Source organism: Chrysemys picta, chromosome 7 (assembly GCF_011386835.1).
Source record: "Chrysemys picta bellii isolate R12L10 chromosome 7, ASM1138683v2, whole genome shotgun sequence".
Classification (NCBI taxonomy): domain Eukaryota; kingdom Metazoa; phylum Chordata; order Testudines; family Emydidae; genus Chrysemys; species Chrysemys picta.
In genome coordinates this window covers 25854758-25874928 of record NC_088797.1, presented here as the reverse complement: position 1 = coordinate 25874928, position 20171 = coordinate 25854758, and the positions used below count along the sequence as shown (strand labels likewise).

The following is a 20171-nucleotide window of genomic DNA, read 5'->3' as shown; positions in this document are numbered from 1 at the left end:
AGAGGAGCAGAGCTGCATCCTGTTAGAGTAGACAAGCCTTAAGAAGAAAAAATTCTGAACCACTCCCAGAAAAACGGTTAATGGAGATATATGGAAAAAGGGTTCCAAAGAGCAGCTCTCCCAGTAACCATAATTGTAGCCTTCTTTGATATCAGTAGATGAAAATTCTAATGCAGGTTTGTCAGAATGTGAATATATCTCGCTAGAGAAAAGGGAAAATAATTGCTGATAAATCTATCCTTGTAATTTTTAACAATTTTTTTTAAAGGAATAAAGAAAAGCACGACTGGAGCCATTCTGTATTTTATTGTTTCTAATTGTTTCTAATTTCTACAAAGATCAGATGTCTTCATGCTAAGTTCAGAAATCTATAGGCAATGAGACATAGGACATCTCTTAATAACAAGTTTATATAAACATTCCATAAGTCAATATAGTTGTGAACTTCAAATTTCAACTTCATATTTTATATTTTAAGAAAGCAATATTTCCATCTAACTTCTACAGACTGTATGCATAGGGAGGAGTCCCCTGTTTGCTTAGGTTTTCTGCAACCTTTACTAACGAAAAAGGTACAGAATACAGCAAAAACAAGTGAAGGCCTCATCTACTCTGAGCAAATGACTAACTGCTAATTGCACTGCTGAAGGGTGTTCAAGTAAAAAATTAGGTAGAGTCTTCAAAGAAGTATACCTTGTTCAAAAGCATGAACTATTTACAGTATTACATATAATATATCATTTGAAATTGCCATAAAGGCTGTTATATGGTGAACTGCCCAGGGGCTGTTTTATGGTGAACTGCCCAGGGGCTGTTTTAACTTGAGATCTAGATAGTCACCTGAAAACCTACATAAATGCTTCTGCATGTTTAATGTTCATTAAATATGGGTACTTGCCATAGCAAATCCATTACAGAATTCACCCTTTTACAAACTTACATACACACAAAGTACCACATACTTTAAAATGTACACTCACTTTATTTTCTCTGTGCACAACATATAGCATTTGTTGCCCAATTTACGTTTATCATATGGCCATGACAACAAAAATAGTAGTAGTAGTAGTAATAATAAGTAATAATACACAAAGATGCTTTGGGATGAAATTGCCTGCTTTCATTCTTATAAAATAAGTCTAATTTGCATTAATTAGTACAGCTAGAAAAAAATGCATTTTCTTTACAAATACGTCTGTTAATTACATTTACTTCTGATCTGAAGCACAGTCAGTCCGTCAATGCTATAAATCAACAGCACATAGGTGCAGATTCACCCCAGCCATTTTCCATTTTGCCAGGGAAGATATTGTTATAATTAGGGATCTTTTAGGCTTTTCATTATAAATGCTGTTTTTCAGACACTTACAACAATCTTTTTTGGAATATAGGATGAAATCCTGACCTCATTGAAATCACAGGTAAAATTTCCAGTGAGTCCAGGATTTAACCCACAGTGTTCAGAACACAGGCTTAGCACATGAGGAAATGACAGAAGTTAGATCATCCAGAACATCTTTCTGCCAATGCAAAAATTATTCTCTCAAGTATATTTTGCACTGCTCTCTCCTGATTTATTTTTAAATTCCCAAGCATTAGGGCTTGTACCACATCCTATGGGAGACTTCCATAGCCTAATATGTTTTTGTGTGATTCAATCTATTTTTGTTTTCTTAATCGCATTCCATTATTCCTAGTTATCCCTCCATGTGCCACACTAAATTATTCCTCTCCATTCCTTAGCATCATCCAAATATGTACTCTTTTCTGTCATTACTTAGCCATATTACATATAGTGTAGTTCTCTTACACTGTCTCCAGAAGAAATTTCCTCCAGTCTATTGAAAATAAAACACCGCTATTTCCTTTTGCTTAGATTAATAGTCAGTTCATATGTTGGGAGTCACTTCTCAGCGTGAATAAATGTAGTATCTTATTTAAAGATCATTATTTATTACTTACTTAATAAAGATAATTGTTAATTACTATTGACATTTCAGAGCTCAGCAGCAGCTATCTTGCCAGCAAGTGACATTGGTAGCATGAGACCCTTATGTACAGGTCTCATTAATTGCACAGTACAAATGCCATACAAATCATTAAAGGTACTTCAGTATATTCTATCTAAACAATTTTGAACTTTTAAACAGTCACATTTTTGTATGAACTATGTTTGAAAATAACTTTGTCACAGCTTGCTACCATAAGCTTACAATGGGCACAACTTGTTTACTTATCCTGTTAAAAATTCCCTAACAAATCAAACCTCCCTGTGCCCCCTTCACATGTGCCCTCCACCCACAAAAAATGTGAAACTTGCTCATATTTTAATATTTTATTATACTTTACATTACTTTTATTTATCCTACACCGGTTTATCTCCTTTCTATACAGATTTTCCCCAACTACTTGTCTACCTACCGTCATTATTGCAGTAGTATTGCAGTAGTACCTAACAGCCCCGTCCTGGACCAGGGCCCCATTTTGGTAGGCACTGTACAAACATATTACAGTAGCTCCTCTCCCAAAGAGCTTTCATTCTTCACTCACACACACCCCTCCCTCAGAATGACCTTAGAGAACATGTCCCCCCCCCCCACCCTCCCGGGATGTGTTCTCCACATAGGGCTGGGAGGAGTAGGTAGGCCCCTGCAGGTGTGAGGTGCAAGAAAACAAAGTCCATCAATCGCTACTGAAGCATAATCTCTGATGGTGTCCACGGCTGTAAACCACCAAGTGCCTAACTTCCTACTTGGTTACCGTCAGGGCCGGTGCAAGGAAGCTTCGCGCCCTAGGCGAAACTTCCACTTTGCGTGTGTCCCCCCGCCCTGCGGCAGCTCCCCGCCCTCCCCCCCGCCCTGAGGTCCGCCCCCCCCCCCGCGGCAGCTCCGCCCCCCCAGCTCACCTCTGCTCCACCTCGTCCCCAAGCACGCCGCCCCCACTCTAATTCTGCTCCCCTTCCAGGCTTGCGGTGCTAAACAGCTGATTGGTGCCGCAAGCCTGGGAGGCGTGAGAAGTGGAGCAGTGACGGCATGCTCAGGGAGGGGGCGTAGCAGAGGTGAGCTGGGGTGGGGAGCCCTACGGCAGCTTCCCCCCACACACACCTTGAGGCACCCCCGTGGCAGCTCCCCACCCGCCTGGTCCAGGGAGCCGTGCAGCAGCTCCCCACCCCAGCTCAGCCTCCTCCCCAAGCATGCACCACCCCCGCTCTAATTCTCCTCCCCTCCCAGGCTTGCGGTGCCAAACAGCTGGTTGGCACTGCAAGCCTGGGAGGCGGGAGAAGAGGAGCGGCGACCGCGCGCTGGAGAGGGGGCATAGGAACGCTGTAAAAAAAAATTGGGGGCAACGCTTTTTGGCGCCCCCAAATCTTGGCACCCTAGGCAACTGCCTAGTTTGCCTAAATGGTAGCACCGGCCCTGGTTACCGTCACCCCCTTCTGACTCCTCATACACCTGCTAGTCTCTAAACCCACATAATAAAGCTCATGGAGTCTACAAATGATGACATCATTGGAGTTCCTGAGATGTAAAGGAGCCATTACTTGGTGCTACTAAGGGTGGGTATGTGCTGACTGCTGAGACACCATGTACTTACAAAGTCCTAGATCTGCTTGAAAGATGAGGAAGACCTATGCCAACCCACACCCTCTGGTGCTGCTGCTCAGCCTTTGTTAAGTCTCTCTTTCCTAAGGATGTTGGGATCTTCTTCAAGACCTGTTCCCTCTGGGAAATTTTGTGGAGGGTCTCATACGCTTAAGGTGAATGAGGTGCTGCTGATGGGCTCCTTGTTACTTGAGTATGGTAATTCTAGGTGTTTTTCTAGATTAATTGAAGAATCTAGACTGAGCAGCGGTTCCCAACCTTTTCTGTTCTGGAATACTCTTCCATCAGGACCCCCATTAATCTAGCCAAGACACTCCTCACATTTACCACTATAGGAAGGGTGGGGTGATCACAGTCCCTTGACACTTGTTTGAAACCCTCAGGATGAGATCCCATGTCATAATCTGCCCTAGGAGAAGCATTCTGAGCAAGTTTATCTGGTCAGTGCAATATTCAGCAAGGACAGAGGCTTATTTAGCCAGGAAACTCTTTACCTTCTCTTTGCTCAAACAAGTTAGGAAAACTTTGACATGTGAAAGCCAGTGAACTGCAGTTTGGGAAGAGTTACCTATATGAGGTGCCCATTTCCTCACACAAAATAGTGAAGGGGGCACTTGTGGATTTATCTTTATGAAGTTCACAATCTCATTAGATACCTTTTTTAATAGTTCCAGTGGCAACTTCTTTGATGCCTGTGCTCTGTGGCGAACTGAACATGGCTCAAGGTGCAATGGATTCTAGTCATATGGGCCAGATTTTTTAAAAATATTTTTAGAAGTATGAATATGTAGTTAGGTGCCAGATGGGATTTTCAAAAGCTCCTAAATGGCACCATCATTTCAAATACCAACATAGTGACGTCAATCACAACATAACTATCATGAGACACAGGGCACAACAATATTTCCCCAATTACAAGGGACTCATTAACTTACGCTATTTGCAGTGATACCAACTCTGATGCTCAGAGAACTTTAATCTTTTCAGGACTGCTACTTAATAAAACACCCTTCTGATTTTGTGAACTCATCAGCTTTCACTTGAGGAATTTAGTAGATTTCTTTTGCCAAGATGGATGCTTGCTCTCCAAATGGCTCATTGCTCCATCCTTCTCATACTAGAATCCTTCACCAGCTACTGACAACTGACAGCAATCTGGTATGTGATTTGGTCTAGGTGTGCTGTAGAGTGAAATCAAGGCTGTAACCAGCAAATCCACAGAGGAGGAGCAAATGGTAAGAAATTATGAATGGTCATGAGCGTCCTGCTGCCTCGCTCCTTAGACCAGTGTAGGGAGAATGTGCTGTAATCCAATTAACTTCCTCTTGAAGGGAAATCTAGAGAGCAAGCGGCAGCACAGGCAGGTCCAAGTAGAACAGGGAGACAAAGCAAAGTATTGGGTGCTCAGCTACAGCAAAATGGCAAATTCCACTGCAAAAATGGTAGATTCAGCACCACAGTGGAAAAAATCCATGACTGTAGAATCACAAAGTCCACAGAGTCTTGAGTGAGATAAACACTTTGAGCTATTGTTTCTGACTGGCTGTAGATACAGGCCAGTATAACTGCGTTAGTTTATGCTCAGTTTGTTTTTTAGGTTTTCTCCATAACCATAAGGGCTAGAACCATAATTTTGTTTAAAAGGGTAAAGCGGAGAATTGAGGAGGGAAGACAGTGGTCATAACCACACTGAAATCTTTTCATGATCCCCAACAGATTAAGAACAGCCCTGATTTAGATGAACTGATTGGGTCTGTGCTACAGCTAGTCGGGGATTGCTGACAAAATATTTTGTCAGAAAATACAAATTCATTTAAACCAATTTTTCCCCCCCAAGAACATATCAGTTTTGACTAACCATTTGTCAGAAAGGTTTCTCAGGACCAGAATGGAATTTCTAATGATAGACAGCAAGAAATAGCACTCCCAAATAGCAAAAAGCCCAGTTCTTAGGGTACTCACCCAGAATGTGGGAGATCCAAGTTAAAGTCTCTGCTCTGAGTCAGTCTCTCTCTAACCCAATGAACGTTTAATTAGTCATACAAAATGGAACAGCTCCAACTGAAGAGACTGACCCAGTGGTTATAGCGCTCACTTTGGATGTGGGAGAAACAGGGACTTGAACCTAAGCTTCCCACGTCCCAGGTGAGTGCCCTAACCACTGGACCAGTAGCTATTCTGTGACAGGTAGTTCTCTCTCATTTTTCATGACAAACTTTGCAAGGTCTTGGTTTCATCCCAGTGGAAAATAAGAAAAATTTTTGAAGTCTCAAAACATTTTACAGAACAGGAAAATCATTTCCTCCCTGGTTCTAATCTATGCTTTCTTGTTTTCTTTTATTTACTCAGACAGCCTCAATTTGTTTCACAAGCATTATTTAAATGCTCTAAAGTTGAGCTCCATTACAAAACCAATGGAGATTGTTCTGACATCAGTTCTATGATGGTATGTTCTTGGATTAATACTGCTAGTTTAAAATAGTCTTTTTTCATTGGTGTATCTCCTTTTTATTCTGGAGTGTCCAAGGAAACATTATCTTGTGTTGCACAGCTTCACTCATCAGCAGATAGTGACAACATTTTCTGGCATTCAGTACTTTGAAGACAGTATTCTTATCTGGGGCATCTACTTCTACAGGTGCTATTTCTTCATATGATACACAAGCCAACAGTCACCTTAGCAGCTTTGATGTCATCATTAAAAAATTACCATGACTTGCAAGGTAACCAACATATACAATCTGCTGTCAGAGCCCGGGTCTGTTTTAAGAAACAATTACATCTGTTGTCTCATTCTAGCACTAATGTGGAAGAGTATGATTTGGTTATTTCCAAACTCAATTCATGTTGCACCTTATTTAAGAGCTCTCTGACAGCATCTGCCACAGTTTGTAGTAACATCCAGTGCTGTACCCCCAATGTCTTGCCAATGCTAAGGTCCATATTTTTGAAAAGGTATTTAGACATTGTTGCGCTCAGTATTGCAATGGTTAGCTGAACCCAAATCTCATTTTCAAAAGGGATTTAGGGCATTTAGGAGTCTAACCCCATCAACTGGATTTAGGCTCCTAAGTGCCTAAATCCCTTTTTAAATGATATTACGGCCCCTAAATCAGCTAGGTGTGGCAATACTGAGCACAGCAATGGCTAAACACCTGTAAAAATCTGGGCATGAGTATTTTCAGTACATTTCCTCTGTTCCCTAACAATTGTAACAGCTGCCATTAAATATTCTAAAGCCTGCAATGGGATTTTGAGACCACACACTAAATTTATAAATCTATAAAAATCTGATGCAAACTATATTAGCAGTGTGCTTAGGCTTTACATGCCAAGCCAGGTCCAAAGGTGCAGCCGTTCTTCCTGTTTCAAGACATGAATGTCCTGAATCCAGAATGTGCAGCTGTTTCGTCCTTCTCAGTCAGAATCCCTTGCCTATGTAAATTGATAATATTAATATAGTTTCAAACTTTTTAAATTCAAGATTAAGACATATTTGTTTGTTTCATTATGGCCTTAATCAGACAAGGTGTAAGTTTACTGTTTTTAGAAGACACTAAACCGCAGGGCATGCAACATACTGTATAGTACATTATAATTTAATCTCAGAAGCACAATACCACCAAGTGTGCAGCATCCAGCTGCTATGCATGCACATTCTAATTATTAAATTATAGTTAAGACTTTAGAGTTTGTAGGAAATATCATAATTAGCTGGTAGTTTAGGGCCTTAGGTCACGTAGCACTTCATCAATCATGAAACTTAAACTAGTAGAGATGGAAACGATAACAATTTTACATGAAAAGTTTGTGTGTTGTAGGGGAAAGCAAATAGTCTCTTAACCCCTTGTATTATCTCATTTTAATCCCCTGCAAAAAACTTCCCTAAAAGAACTTCCACAAGCTTCTGTCCTAAGAAAATCTAACAGTGACTCTTCTACTTTCTTCTCTTTCTACAAAGCTCCTGTTTTCAACACCAAAGAGTCATATATCAGGGTGGTATGTAACTGGCTTTCAAACACCTATGAATTCCAAAGACTAAATGTATCAGGATTAGCCACCGTATGCAGGAGGAAATTGGGAACACTGAAAGACATAAAAGACTTGTCATCTACTTCAGCACTTTCTGCCTTCTGTAACACTGCATATCCCTTGGCCTTTCAATCTACACTGTGGCTGCAGTCATAGAACATGTAAATATTGGTAAGAAATACACAAAAAGTTCTGAGGTCTGCACCTCTGCATGCTAAACTGACAGATATGAGGTGTAAGACTAGCTTTGCCAGGCTAAACATGGTTATTAAAGCAGCATACCCAGTTTTACTGGCACTAAAATGAAATGCTGGTGCCAAAATTTCTAAAAGAAAGAAATATTAAGTAACACTGCACCTCTGACATTGACATAAGTTTATTATTATTCCATGCCAATGCACCTTGATCCAAACCATCCAAGTGCATGCTGTTCCAATCTTGGGCCTCCACTAAGACTGACAATTATACTGAATAGTGTAGTGGTTTTCCAGTTTGGTCAAAACTACACACTCTCTCTCATGTGCATATGGCATCTGCAGAGCAGCATTCTATGGATGCAGTTGTAGGTCCATAAGCCATTTCAAGGCCTCCTCTCTGACATTATTTGGATATCATTCACAACTACACTGAAATTATGGAGTAAAAGGAAAGTGCATTAATCACTCAGTATCTAGCCCTCTACTTTTCTCTACTATATTTTGGCTACATGTGCTCAGATGCCTACCTGTAGAACTTACCACATCAATTCTGTCAGGATTTTTTAGTTGTTTGAATTTTCATATGCATCAGAAAGACTCCTGGCTATCAAAATATTCCCAATGCTTTTCTTTCTTTCTTTCCCATCTTTATTAGTAAGTACTCAATAGAATCATTTTTATGCTTCTACACTAGCAATATAAAACAATAAGTTAGGGCCAGATTCTGACACTCTGCCGTATGTTGAGTAGGACCTTACTCAGAGCAGTCCCACTGAAAAAATAAGACTACTCGCAGAGCCAGGTGTTATTCAACATGGGAAAAACCCATCAAAATCTGACCCCGCATAGAAGAAAATGAAGCCTTCCTAATTAGGCTTGTCATACTTTCAGAAGAGGCTCATGACTAGTGTGAACATTTTTAAAATTGCAGTTCCATCATATTCAATGTTTTCAAGAGAATAACTTGGCAACCATGCATGTATCTGCATCCAAGCAGTGGTGCTGAAACAGTTATTATAGTGGGGGTACTGAAAGCCATTGAACAAAACTGTAAACCCTGTATATGAGGGAAACCACTTCAAGCCAGGGGGGTGCTGCCACATCCCCAGCTCCCTTAGTTCCAGCACCTATGCCAACTTGTTCACTGCAAGAGACAGGATATTTCACCAGAAGGACAAAATAATCTGTTTCTGCGGAGGCTCTTATGTTCCATCTGAAAGAGTTCATATTCCATTTCAGATAGTATATTTGGAATATACACAGTTCTTGCTAGAGACAGATGAACCTCAAATGTTAAGCACCAAAATGTCTGGCTACCAACAGTAAAGGCTCCACAGGGAGAGCAATATCCAAGGGACCAAAAAGGAAAGTGGAGCGGTGACCGGACACCAGTGGAGCATGAGAGAAGGATGGCAGGGATGTATATACTAGGGGAGAAAAGGAGAAAGGAACCCAGCATCAGCAAAGCACAAATAGAATAGGGAGGCTAGATTTAAGAAGAAAAAAAAAAAGAACAGAACCGGTGTAAGGGAGAAGACAAAATGAATGTCCAGGGAGATTGAAGTGTTCTCCTACTGGCTTTTGTATGTTACCATTCCTGATGTCTGATTTGTGTCCATTTATTCTTTATTCGGTCTCTACGTAAAAGAATAAACGGACACAAATTGAACATCAGGATAATAACATACAAAAGCCAGTAGGAGAACACTTCAATCTCCCTGACATTCTATAACAGATTTAAAAGTAGCCATACTTGGGGAAAAAAACTTCAGAAACAGACTTCAAAGAGAAACTGCAGAACTGAAATTCATTTGCAAATTTAACACCATTAATTTGGGCTTAAATAGGGACTCGGAGTGGCTGGCTCACTACAAAAGCAACTTTCCCTCTCCTGGCATTGACACCTCCTCATCAATTATTGGGAGAGGACTACATCCACCCTGATTGAATTGGCCCTGTCAACACTGGTTCTCCACTTGTTAGGTAACTCCCTTCTCTTCATGTGTCAGTATAATAATGCCTGCATCTGTAATTTTCACTCCATGCATCTGAAGAAGTCTTTTTTTACCCACAAAAGCTTATGCCCAAATAAATCTTTTAGTCTTTAAGGTGCCACTGGACTCCTTGTTGTTTTTGTGGATACAGACTAACACGGTTACCCCCGATACTTAACATTCTACATCTCTAGTGGATAAAGGATAAAATAATTTACTGGGTCTTAGAGAAGGGGTGAGACATCCCTTTGGGTCACACAGGATAAAAAAGGGGGGTGGCTTTTGGGTTTTTATTTAAGGAAGACATTCTGAATAATCAGTCTAAATACAGGTGGGCTCGATGAAAAGATTAACTTTTTAGCTTTGTGCAGAAAAGTCTGTACTTTTGATGGAAACCTACAGAATTTCTACTTTGGGATTGTACATCAGACATAAGGAAAATAAACAGAAAAAAATTCCTTTATAGTATCATGATGTGAATTTATTTAAACAATTGGGGAGAAAGGGTGATAATGTTTCAGTTTAAACTTTCTTCAGATAAATCATCTGTGAATGAATGTAACCCTAAACATGTTCGTACACTATTGAAAGCCTCATACTAAGTTGTAAATGTGACCCGAAGGTAATTCTAAAAGAATTTTCCATGCATTATATCCCTACCATACAAATAAAATTATGATATTTACACAATAATTATGTCTGGGCATGCCAGGGTAAATCAGCACCTAGATATTATGGCAATGGGCTCATTACAAATACCCCATATAGTCTAAATCTACACATACATTTAACTCTATGATCCCAAAGAATGATTTAGTGCCAAATCCTCATGCATGTAATCCCATTGATCATTTCTTCTGCAAGTAAAACAAGAATTTGGCCCTTAGCGTACAACATGAACATCAGACATATCCTGATGCAGTACATTATTCAAGTAAAATAAAGTCAGGCACTAATTCCAACATTAGAGAACCAACTGGGTACATTTTGCAATTAGTTCTTACCAGGATTTATTTCTTGCACTGTATACCATGCACATTCCAGGGGACGCACTTACTAGATCGTAATAAGTGTTCATGCTGGGATTCAGTTGGGAATAGTAGTGCAACTCTAGAATTGTTATTTTCAGTAAAAAGTCAGGTATTTTGAAAGACTACAGGTCTATTTATATATGTATGGATATAAAAGAACAAACACTGCATTTTAGTTAATTTGATATGAAAGTGTACAACTTTGCGATCAAATGGAATGAAGATCTTTTTGGCAGAATTATTAGGTAACCCAGGGTTTTATACAGAATGTATGGTAGGTAGAGAATTTACTGTACCTCTTTCATACACCAATGGAATAATCTTAAACCAAAATACAAAAATAATGCAATATAGTGTATATTCAAAAGCTTACATTCACTATATATTAGAATCATAGAAATGTTAGCTGGAGGGACACTCAAGAGGTCATCTAATCTAGCTCCATGCGCTAAGGCAGGATCAAGTATACTTAGACCATCCCTAACAGGTGTATGCCTAACCTGTTCTTAAAAACCTCCAGATTCTGCAACCTCCCTTGGAAGCCTATTCAGAGCTTAACTACCCTTAGTCAGAAAGTTTTTAACTAACATATAACCTAAACCTCCCTTGCTGCAGATTAAGCCCATTACTTCTTGTCCTATCGTCAGTACCTAAATGTAGTACTTTGCAATTGTCGTTACTGAGTTTCATCTTGTTGATTTCTGACCAATTCTCCAATTTGTCAACGTCCTTTTGGATTCTAATCCTGTCCTCCAAAATGCTAGCAACTCCACCCCAGCTTAGTGTCACCCACACATTTTTACGCACTTTCTCCATTCTGTTAGCCAAGTCCTTAATTAAAATATTGATTAGTACCGGACACAGGATGGACCCTGCAGGACCCTACTAGATATGCCCTCCCAGTTTGATAGCGAAGCATTGATAACTACTCTGAGTACCGTTTTTCAACAACCAGTTATTCACTCACCTTATGGTAATTTCATCTAGACCACATGTCCCTAATTTGGTTATGATACTTCTGTGACAAGTTACTTTTATCATAACCGTTTGAGCACCTGTCCTGCACTCTGCCTACTGATCTGTATCTCCCAGGACTAATTTTAGTGATATTCCAAACCTCTGACTGGCTTCAAATAGTTGCCTTTTTTTTAATCACAAGCCATAACATTTATTTTTCCCCTCTTCAAAATTATCCTAATTTGAGATCCAGAACAAATAATATTCAATCCAGGATCAATGAAAGGTTTATGATTTGATATCTTCCACATCATCAAGGTTACAAACTAGAGTTGAATATCTAAGAATGTCAACTTTTTTTTTCTTAAAGAATCTCATTAAAAAAAAAACCAACAGAGGGCAGGGATCCAAATTCTGGTCTTGAACTCAGTCCCTTACTTCCTGGGCCTATAGGGACAACGTTCTCAATTCCTGAGAATGCAAGCACATCTTGCATTGCTCAAGCATCCACATCTAGCCAACCTCATAGACCCACATACAGCCCATATGAACCCTTCAATGCTAAAGATGGAGGAATCCTGGAGAAGAATATATTTGGTTTGCTTTTAATTTTGTTCTTATAATTAGCAACAGTCTGTTTTAAGAAGCGTATAATTTAGACATACTATACATATATTCATATATATATCACAAAACATGGAGCGGGGACCTGTTGATAGGCTACAAATTGAAAGTGAATTTATTTTTATTTTTTAAAATATACATTAAAACATACTTGATTCCAGATACTAGTGGACCTTGTGTTTTCTTCTCTTTCTTCTTTCATTTTATATAGAGAGAGACTGTACATAGAACAGATGTAGTGTTACGCTAGTAGCTTTCCAAAAAGGTTTCTTTCCCTAGAGTGGACAGTATTAAGGTAAGGCCAACCTCCCAAATAAAATAAAGTGAGTTAGCTGAATCTGTGGAAAATTTGCTATTTGTTAAAAAAAAAAATTGGGGGGAGTGGGAATAAATTGTTTCATGATAGCATTTGTTCCCCTTTTGGGGGAGTGTCTTTGGTTTCTTGGATTTTTGCACACACAAAGCACAGGACATAAGAACTCAAAGAATTTAGGTTCTCTAATTAGGTTATTTTTCAAATCTTTAAAATGTGTAATATAAAAAGTGAAATAGTCTGAGCCAGATTCTGTCACTCTTTCATTGAATAGTACCTTATTCCTTAAGCAGTCCCATTCATTTCAGTGACACTACTCAATGTGAGTAAGGCTAACAGAATCTGGCTTTTTTGAAAGTCAAAGAATTTTATCTGAATTTATTAGAGTTTTTTCCTTAACTTCATGAATTTTGTACACACTACATCATATGGTGTTCTCTATACTGAATGTAATAATTGCAGATGGTGGGCCCAATCTCAAAACCTTCACTTATGTAAATAATCCATACAGAAATAGTCCCACTGAAGTCAACAGGACAAATCATGTCAGTAGGAACTACTTCCATGAGTAAAGATTGCAGTCTTAGCCCCTGTGTTTTATATCACATTAAAGGCAGTATACTGTAATAAATGAATACATGCTCTTGCTAGTTTTTTACAACATATTATTTTGTTACAAGTCTTACCTTTTTCTGAAGGACATTGATTTTTCTTTCCTTTACTTCTAACATGTCTTTCATATCTCGAATCTCTCCAGCCAAGGTTCCCTTCTCTTCTGTGAGGTCTTGCAGTTGTTTTGTTTTTTTATTAAGAAAAGTTTCTTTTTCTTCCAGTCGTAATCTCAAGGCATCAACCTGTAGTCAATAAATGAAACACAAAGACTTTAAGGAAAGAATGGTAGTAAATAATAGTTAAGGTTACATAAGCTTTTCCATTTTAACCCCCTATTTTCTGTTGCATCTGAAACCTTTACTTTTTGGACTAAGATTTTCTCTGCCCAAAGTTAATTTTTTTTAGAGAATTAAATAAATATAGTCTCTCATTAAAACATTATCCTCTACAGTTGTGGTGTTGTTTTGTTTGTTTAACAACTCTAAAACAGTAAAGGTTGGAATACTAAGTTGAAATTTGACATTAAAACAGCCTTCATTAAGTTGAGGTGTTTATGCATGATCTAGGAAAGTTCATTTTGATTTGATAAACGTATAGTCCATTGAAAATAGTACTCTGAACATGCAGTGCATTTTACTTTGAGTTTTCTTGCTGAAGTCATGAAGTACCCAGCTAGGGAGGGTACGCTCGGTAGTTTATCTGTAGAGTGATATAGTGAAGGTACCACTGAACAAAGGGAAGGTTTCAACAGGAGCCTTTACCTTCTTCAACGTCTGTCATCTTGTAAGGCTCTCAATAAATGAAGTACAAGAGTACTTCCTGTATTCACTGCAAATCTTGTAAGATAAAAATTGAACATCTCCGAAGGAGAAAGGTCCTTTCCTCTAGTCTTTGTGAGGTGTAGCTAACCAAGTTGTTCTATATTATGGATTTTCTTTTGTATTTCTTTGTAAAAAAACAAACTATGAAATTCCATCAAAATTATTGATAGAGTGTTAAATTTAAACCAGTAAGCACCCCAAGAGTCAGGAAAATACATATTCAACTTTAACTGTGTCAATTTCTACTTTTTTAATACAACCGTGAAACTTTGCTGTTCTTTTAACAGTTGGTGGACTGTATTAGTAAGATAAAAATACATATAGAAACACTTGTCAAAATATGGTCAGCAGAGCACTAGTTGGTGATCTGGAAAGAATTGGTAGGTCATGTGATACTAGTTCCTACTTGTGTGTACAGCTGTTTCTAGGCAGCTAGATTTTTTCATAGCAGTTAGGAGTCTGGATATCTGTAAAAGCATTGGAAAGAAAGCCCACCTGTCGACATCAAAAATAAGAGAGAAAAAATGAAGCCATCTTCAGGGACTACAAGCACAAATTGGATTGAAGCTGACAGGCATTATTTAGAATAATCAACAGGAAGGGAATGTCCATTGGAGAAGGGAGCAAAGTAACCAGGCAGCATAACCAGGGTAAGCATGGGAGAGGATGACCAGATGGCTAGGCAGCATGTCCCCGGAAGTAGAGAACCAGGCATTGGGCAATACATACACTGTACACTAGGTCCAAGCAGCGAAGAAGTACATACAATTGTAAAGAAGAAAGAGGCCCAGGGTGGCAGACAAGCCAATGCCAGGGGGAGAGAGGGGACAGAAAAGATGGAAAGAGGGATGACTGAAGAGAAAGAAGACAGTGTGACTTTTTCAAAAAGGACTAAATAATTATTGCACTACACAGTTAAAAATATGTTAATGCTTTTCTCATATGACATTTCTATGTAAACAATTGCTATGAGTAGTTTCCAAGTAGTTTCTGCATACTTTCAAGTAGAATAGGAGTCGGGCTACTCCATTGTGAATGGGAGGAGAAGAGGTCTACAGGACGCTCTTTGTATGAGCGCACAGCCTGCACTAACATGTAGTATGCAAACTTGACATTGTTGATGGTATGGATAGTAACCATCAGGCTTTACTGTGTTTGACATTTCCTTATTGGGCTATGATTTATGATAATCAAAGGCATTTGAAGTAAAAGAGCTCGTCACAACTTCTTAAAAATAATAATAATTGCCCAGTTTCAGCAAAATACTTAAGCATGTGCTTAATACATGGGAGAAATTCCATCCCAACCAAGCAAAGCACTTATGCAAATACTTAAGTGCTTTAATGAATCAGGGCCATAATAACTAATACAGATTCTTAATTATGATAGATATATATAACAGACTGCAGATTATGATGATGTGGAAGAGAAGGGGAAGTGAAGTCAGAGATTGAACAGTAAAAACACAACTGGAAAATGTGATAATATAGGATTTAAACAAGCTGCATTGTACATGGAACAAAAGAATAGGAACAATATGAAAATTAAATGATCCAACACTCGAATAATTTAAGATTGAAAAGATCCAAGCTTGGAATGATTGTAGAGTATAAGAATCCAAAATACACTGTGTAAGCTGTGCTGAGCTTGACATTCAGTAACATTCATGTAGAAATTCTTTCCATTTCTGCAGAATACTGCTGCACTGAAATGCAACTAGCTATGCTGCAGTGAGAAGAAACCAAGCAGTATAGACGGGGAGGGGAAGTTTTGGCCAGGAGAATGGAGTAAAGGCATTATGAATTTATGACAAATTATTTTCTGCAGAAATGGAAAGAGCAAAAGCAACATCTCTCTGCTGGAAAATGCAGTAAAATATGGTGCTTAGGTAGCATAGACAGCGTGGTAAATAAAGCAAACTGGAAAAGAGAAATAACAGAAAATAAACTGAATTGGAAAGTATACCCATTACATATATCTCATTTTTTCTCTACCCTAAGCATTGCTGTTATGGAAAGGGCAATTTATTGGACTGAAGCAAAAGCCAAAAGGGGGACGGGAGGTGATAAGCCCAGGTGTTTAACTTTTTTTCCTTTATCAATCATATTGTTAAAATGAAACACACACAAAACAATTAAATCCTCATCAAAGCCCCAACTCAACAAAGCACTTTACTACACACTTAACTGTAACCATTATTACTTAAATGGGAGTTACAATTCACATTTGGTTCCTTGAATTATCACTTAAAACACATCTCCCTCTATAAACATACTGCTGCACTGAAATGCAACTAGCTATGCTGCAGTGAGAAGAAACCAAGCAGTATAGACGGGGAGGGGAAGTTTTGGCCAGGAGAATGGAGTAAAGGCATTATGAATTTATGACAAATTATTTTCTTCCCTACTCTGTTATTTTCAGATCAAAATAGCTTAAACATTAGGTTTTTTGCAGTCTTCTTGTGATTAAGTTTAATTTTTAAAAAGTAATACACATTGTATTCAATCATGAAATAGACAGCTCCCAGGAAAATCTATAGCCACAAAATATTAAGATAGACTAGCTGTACGTAAAATTTGATCCTCTAACATAAATCCATTCAAAAGTTCCTCTTCAGAAATTCCTCCTTTTTAAATGCCATTGGAGATCAATAAAACCAAACCACTGTTAGAGCTAAGCTTTATGGATTCAATTCTACATTCCTTGCACACCCCAAACTCCCATCAAAGTCAACCATGGGTTACAGAAATAAAAACAATTTATTCTTAACTGAACTATTTCTGTTTGTTTTTCCAGAAGACCGGCTACTAGGCCCAAATTTTTAGCTGGGGCCCTCCTGGAATGGGAAAGGAGATGCCAAAAATGGTATTACATGCCTACTTTCAGGGTCTGCTTTTTCTCCTCTGGAGAGGGAGGACAGTCTCAGTCTACAGTCTGGAAAGCATGCAGAGGCGATTTTGGGGTGGAGAGAGCCTGCAGGTAAGTCCACCAATACACTGACATTATCACTACTTGGAAGTTAGAGAATTCAGATTAAAACACCATGATACAAAGAATAAAGCCAATGGCACACGCAATACTCCTTGAATGAAGGTAGAAATTTTCTGAACCTTTTTTCTCTATGGCTGATCCCTGAAATCACCAAGTGTCTGTGTTAAATGGATCTCACCAGGCTAAGTTAAGCAGTAAGTTCCACTCAGAGAAGGCATTATTATATGTTTATAGTACATGGCAGTGTAGTCCTAGAACACTTTCCCCTCCAGCAGGGAGTTTGCAGGAGCTCAAACAAGTGAGAAATTTTAGATTTACAAATCCAAAATTTCAAATATAAAATCTGTAACACCAGAAAGCGATGGATTTGGAGTTAAATCAACATTTTACTGAAATATGAGAAATTTAATTCACAATAAAAAAGCTAGCATTAAGTAACAATGAAAAATGTTATTTTGGCATTTTTAAGCAGTGCAATAAGCCTAGTCAGAAAGGGTCATGTATATTAATCAATAAACCTTTTTTCTAGTGGTTAAACTGCACATTGTTAGAGTACAAAATAATCTGCAAAGAAATCTGATTTATTTTGATTTATATTGTGAGTTTTGTAATGCTAAATTTGTTCTGAACAAAAGTCTTTGCAAAGCCATTTTTAAAATTCAGTTTGGGACCAATTTAGATGATCTATTGAATCTCAGGATGCGTGTTCTTCCTGCTCTTAAAATGGCTCATTGCTTTTCTATACACTGGGAAAAAGATTTACACTATAGTTTATTGGATTTTTTTCTCTTTTCTTTTTATGAAGATTTTGAATAAGAACAACATAATAATAATAGGTCTTACAGTCCACAAGCGTAAAATGCAAGCCTCAAAGTGACTTTTAAAACAAAACAAAAACCAGGAGACCTGCTACGTTGCCCTGAGCAAATCTATTGTGCCTTTAAGGCACTAGCCTGCGATTGAGTGGATGGGAGGCATCGCTGCAGCAGGAGCTCTAAAAGTGTTGCTGCTCAGAAAGGCATTCTGAGGCTGATTCTCAAAAGTGCTGAGCATCAGCGGTTTCACACTTAAAGTCAACAGGAGCCAGTGCTGCTCAGCACCTCTGAAAATCAGAATTGGTACCTCTCAGAGTTCCTACTTGTGCAGGGGAAGTATGGCTGCCTCAAGGAGTACACCACACACTTCCCTCTGCAGACAGCCTGCTCTCTTGGCTAGATTTAAAGGGGGTAGGCCCATGGCCTCCTTCCTCCCATCTCTCTTTTGGTGGTTAACTGCTAGGCCAGTCCAACAAATCCCTACATTTAGATTAGCACATGTACTATGAAACTGCAAATGGCCCTTCCACACCTGATATAGTACAGGGGTAGGCAACCTATGGCACGTGTGCCGATTTTCAGTGGCACTCACACTGCCCGGGTCCTGGCCACCGGTCCGGGTGGCTCTGCATTTTAATTTAATTTTAAATGAAGCTTCTTAAACATTTTAAAAACCTTATTTACTTTACATACAATAGTTTAGTTCTATATTATTGACTTATAGAAAGAGACCTTCTAAAAATGTTAAAATGTATTACTGGCACGCGAAACCTTACATTAGAGTGAATAAATGAAGACTCAGCACACCACTTCTGAAACGTTGCCGACCCCGATATAGTAAGTAACACTTTATGGCTTTCTACACTACTAAAGGTAGAACCCAAACCTCCGAAAGTATTATTTTTCTTGTTAAAAACTAATGGCTAAATTCTTGCTCCATGCTCAAGTCCATCAGAATATTAACCTCCGAAAGTATTATTTTTCTTGTTAAAAACTAATGGCTAAATTCTTGCTCCATGCTCAAGTCCATCAGAATATTTGCATCTTATCACAGTGATGTGTTTTGTTCAGGCCCATAGGTGTTTTGTACACTGCAAAGTGAGCGGATCATGGTTCCTAACATAAAGGCTCTTTCATTGAGATTAATTAGACTCTTCCATAAGAGGCAGGATCTGGCCCAAGGCAGGAATAGATTTAAACATAGTCCCTATAAACTTGTGCCTAGATTCCCAGCTGTTGGAATCATGTAATTATGACAGTATTTCAAGCTTTCACTTTGGGAAAAAAAAGTTTCTACCTCTCATGGTTGCAAATAAAAGCTTGAAAACACGATCCAAGAATAACTGATGCAGTGACGTCTGTCTGCCAACATCCCGTTCAATGTTCCCTGTTCTTCTTTGTGAAGAAACTTTGTGTTTTATTACTAGTTTTTAATCAATACAGCTCCAAATGTATGCTAGGCACTTTACATACAAGCACATGTGAGAGCTCAGATTAAAACCTGCAGGTGACAGAAAATCCACTGCAGATCTAAGGCAGAAGATTAGACAAAGTACACAATTTACATGCCATCTATAACATCCCCTTCACCCTTCTGGCTGTTAAAAGAAAATGGTGAGGAGATGTGTGCTGGAACTTAACACACACATTCTCTCTCTCTCCACTCCTGTTCTCCAGGGGAGGAGGTGCAATTCAAGTTAGTGGCTGCTCCTTCTTCCCAAGGTTGGCAGGGGGAGGAAAAAACATTTTGCCAGGTGTTCTACCACACCGCTAGGACTTTTTCCTTTACTCTCCCAGTTGTGAGTAGTCCTATGCCTAATGCTCTGTTGTCTGCCTATATCCAAAGGGTCAGTAGGTGATCCCCACTGTATCACACACAGGCAGCAGCAGTCAGTCCCTGTGATCATTGCTCTGCTTGAGCCTATTCAGAAGGGCAGAGCCAGTTGGGTTCACATACTGTGTGGGGCCTTGTGAATATGGATTTATTTTCCATTCACAGGCATACACAGGCATTTGGAGGAAAATTGGTCATGTTGATCAATCATTTCCCCTGCTTTTAATTTTTCTCTCAGCCTCTAATAATCATGAACCAAAATGTTTGCTTTTCTCAGAAAGTTAAACTACCTCAGCTGAACTGCATTCAGCCTTTTAGAGTATATCATCAGCTTGGTACTAAGTGAGA

General features: G+C 38.8%; 1 protein-coding gene across 3 annotated transcripts in view; it reads right to left on the bottom strand.

Annotated features, from left to right (window-relative positions):
• ERC2 (ELKS/RAB6-interacting/CAST family member 2) overlaps window positions 1-20171 on the bottom strand; it is an 836521-nt gene that overhangs the window by 501058 nt on the left and 315292 nt on the right. For all 3 annotated transcript variants that reach the window (XM_065550998.1, XM_065550999.1, XM_065550997.1), the window contains exon 8: window positions 13437-13604. In XM_065550998.1, coding sequence (XP_065407070.1) covers window positions 13437-13604 — 168 coding nt within the window. The remainder of the gene's footprint in view (window positions 1-13436; window positions 13605-20171) is intronic.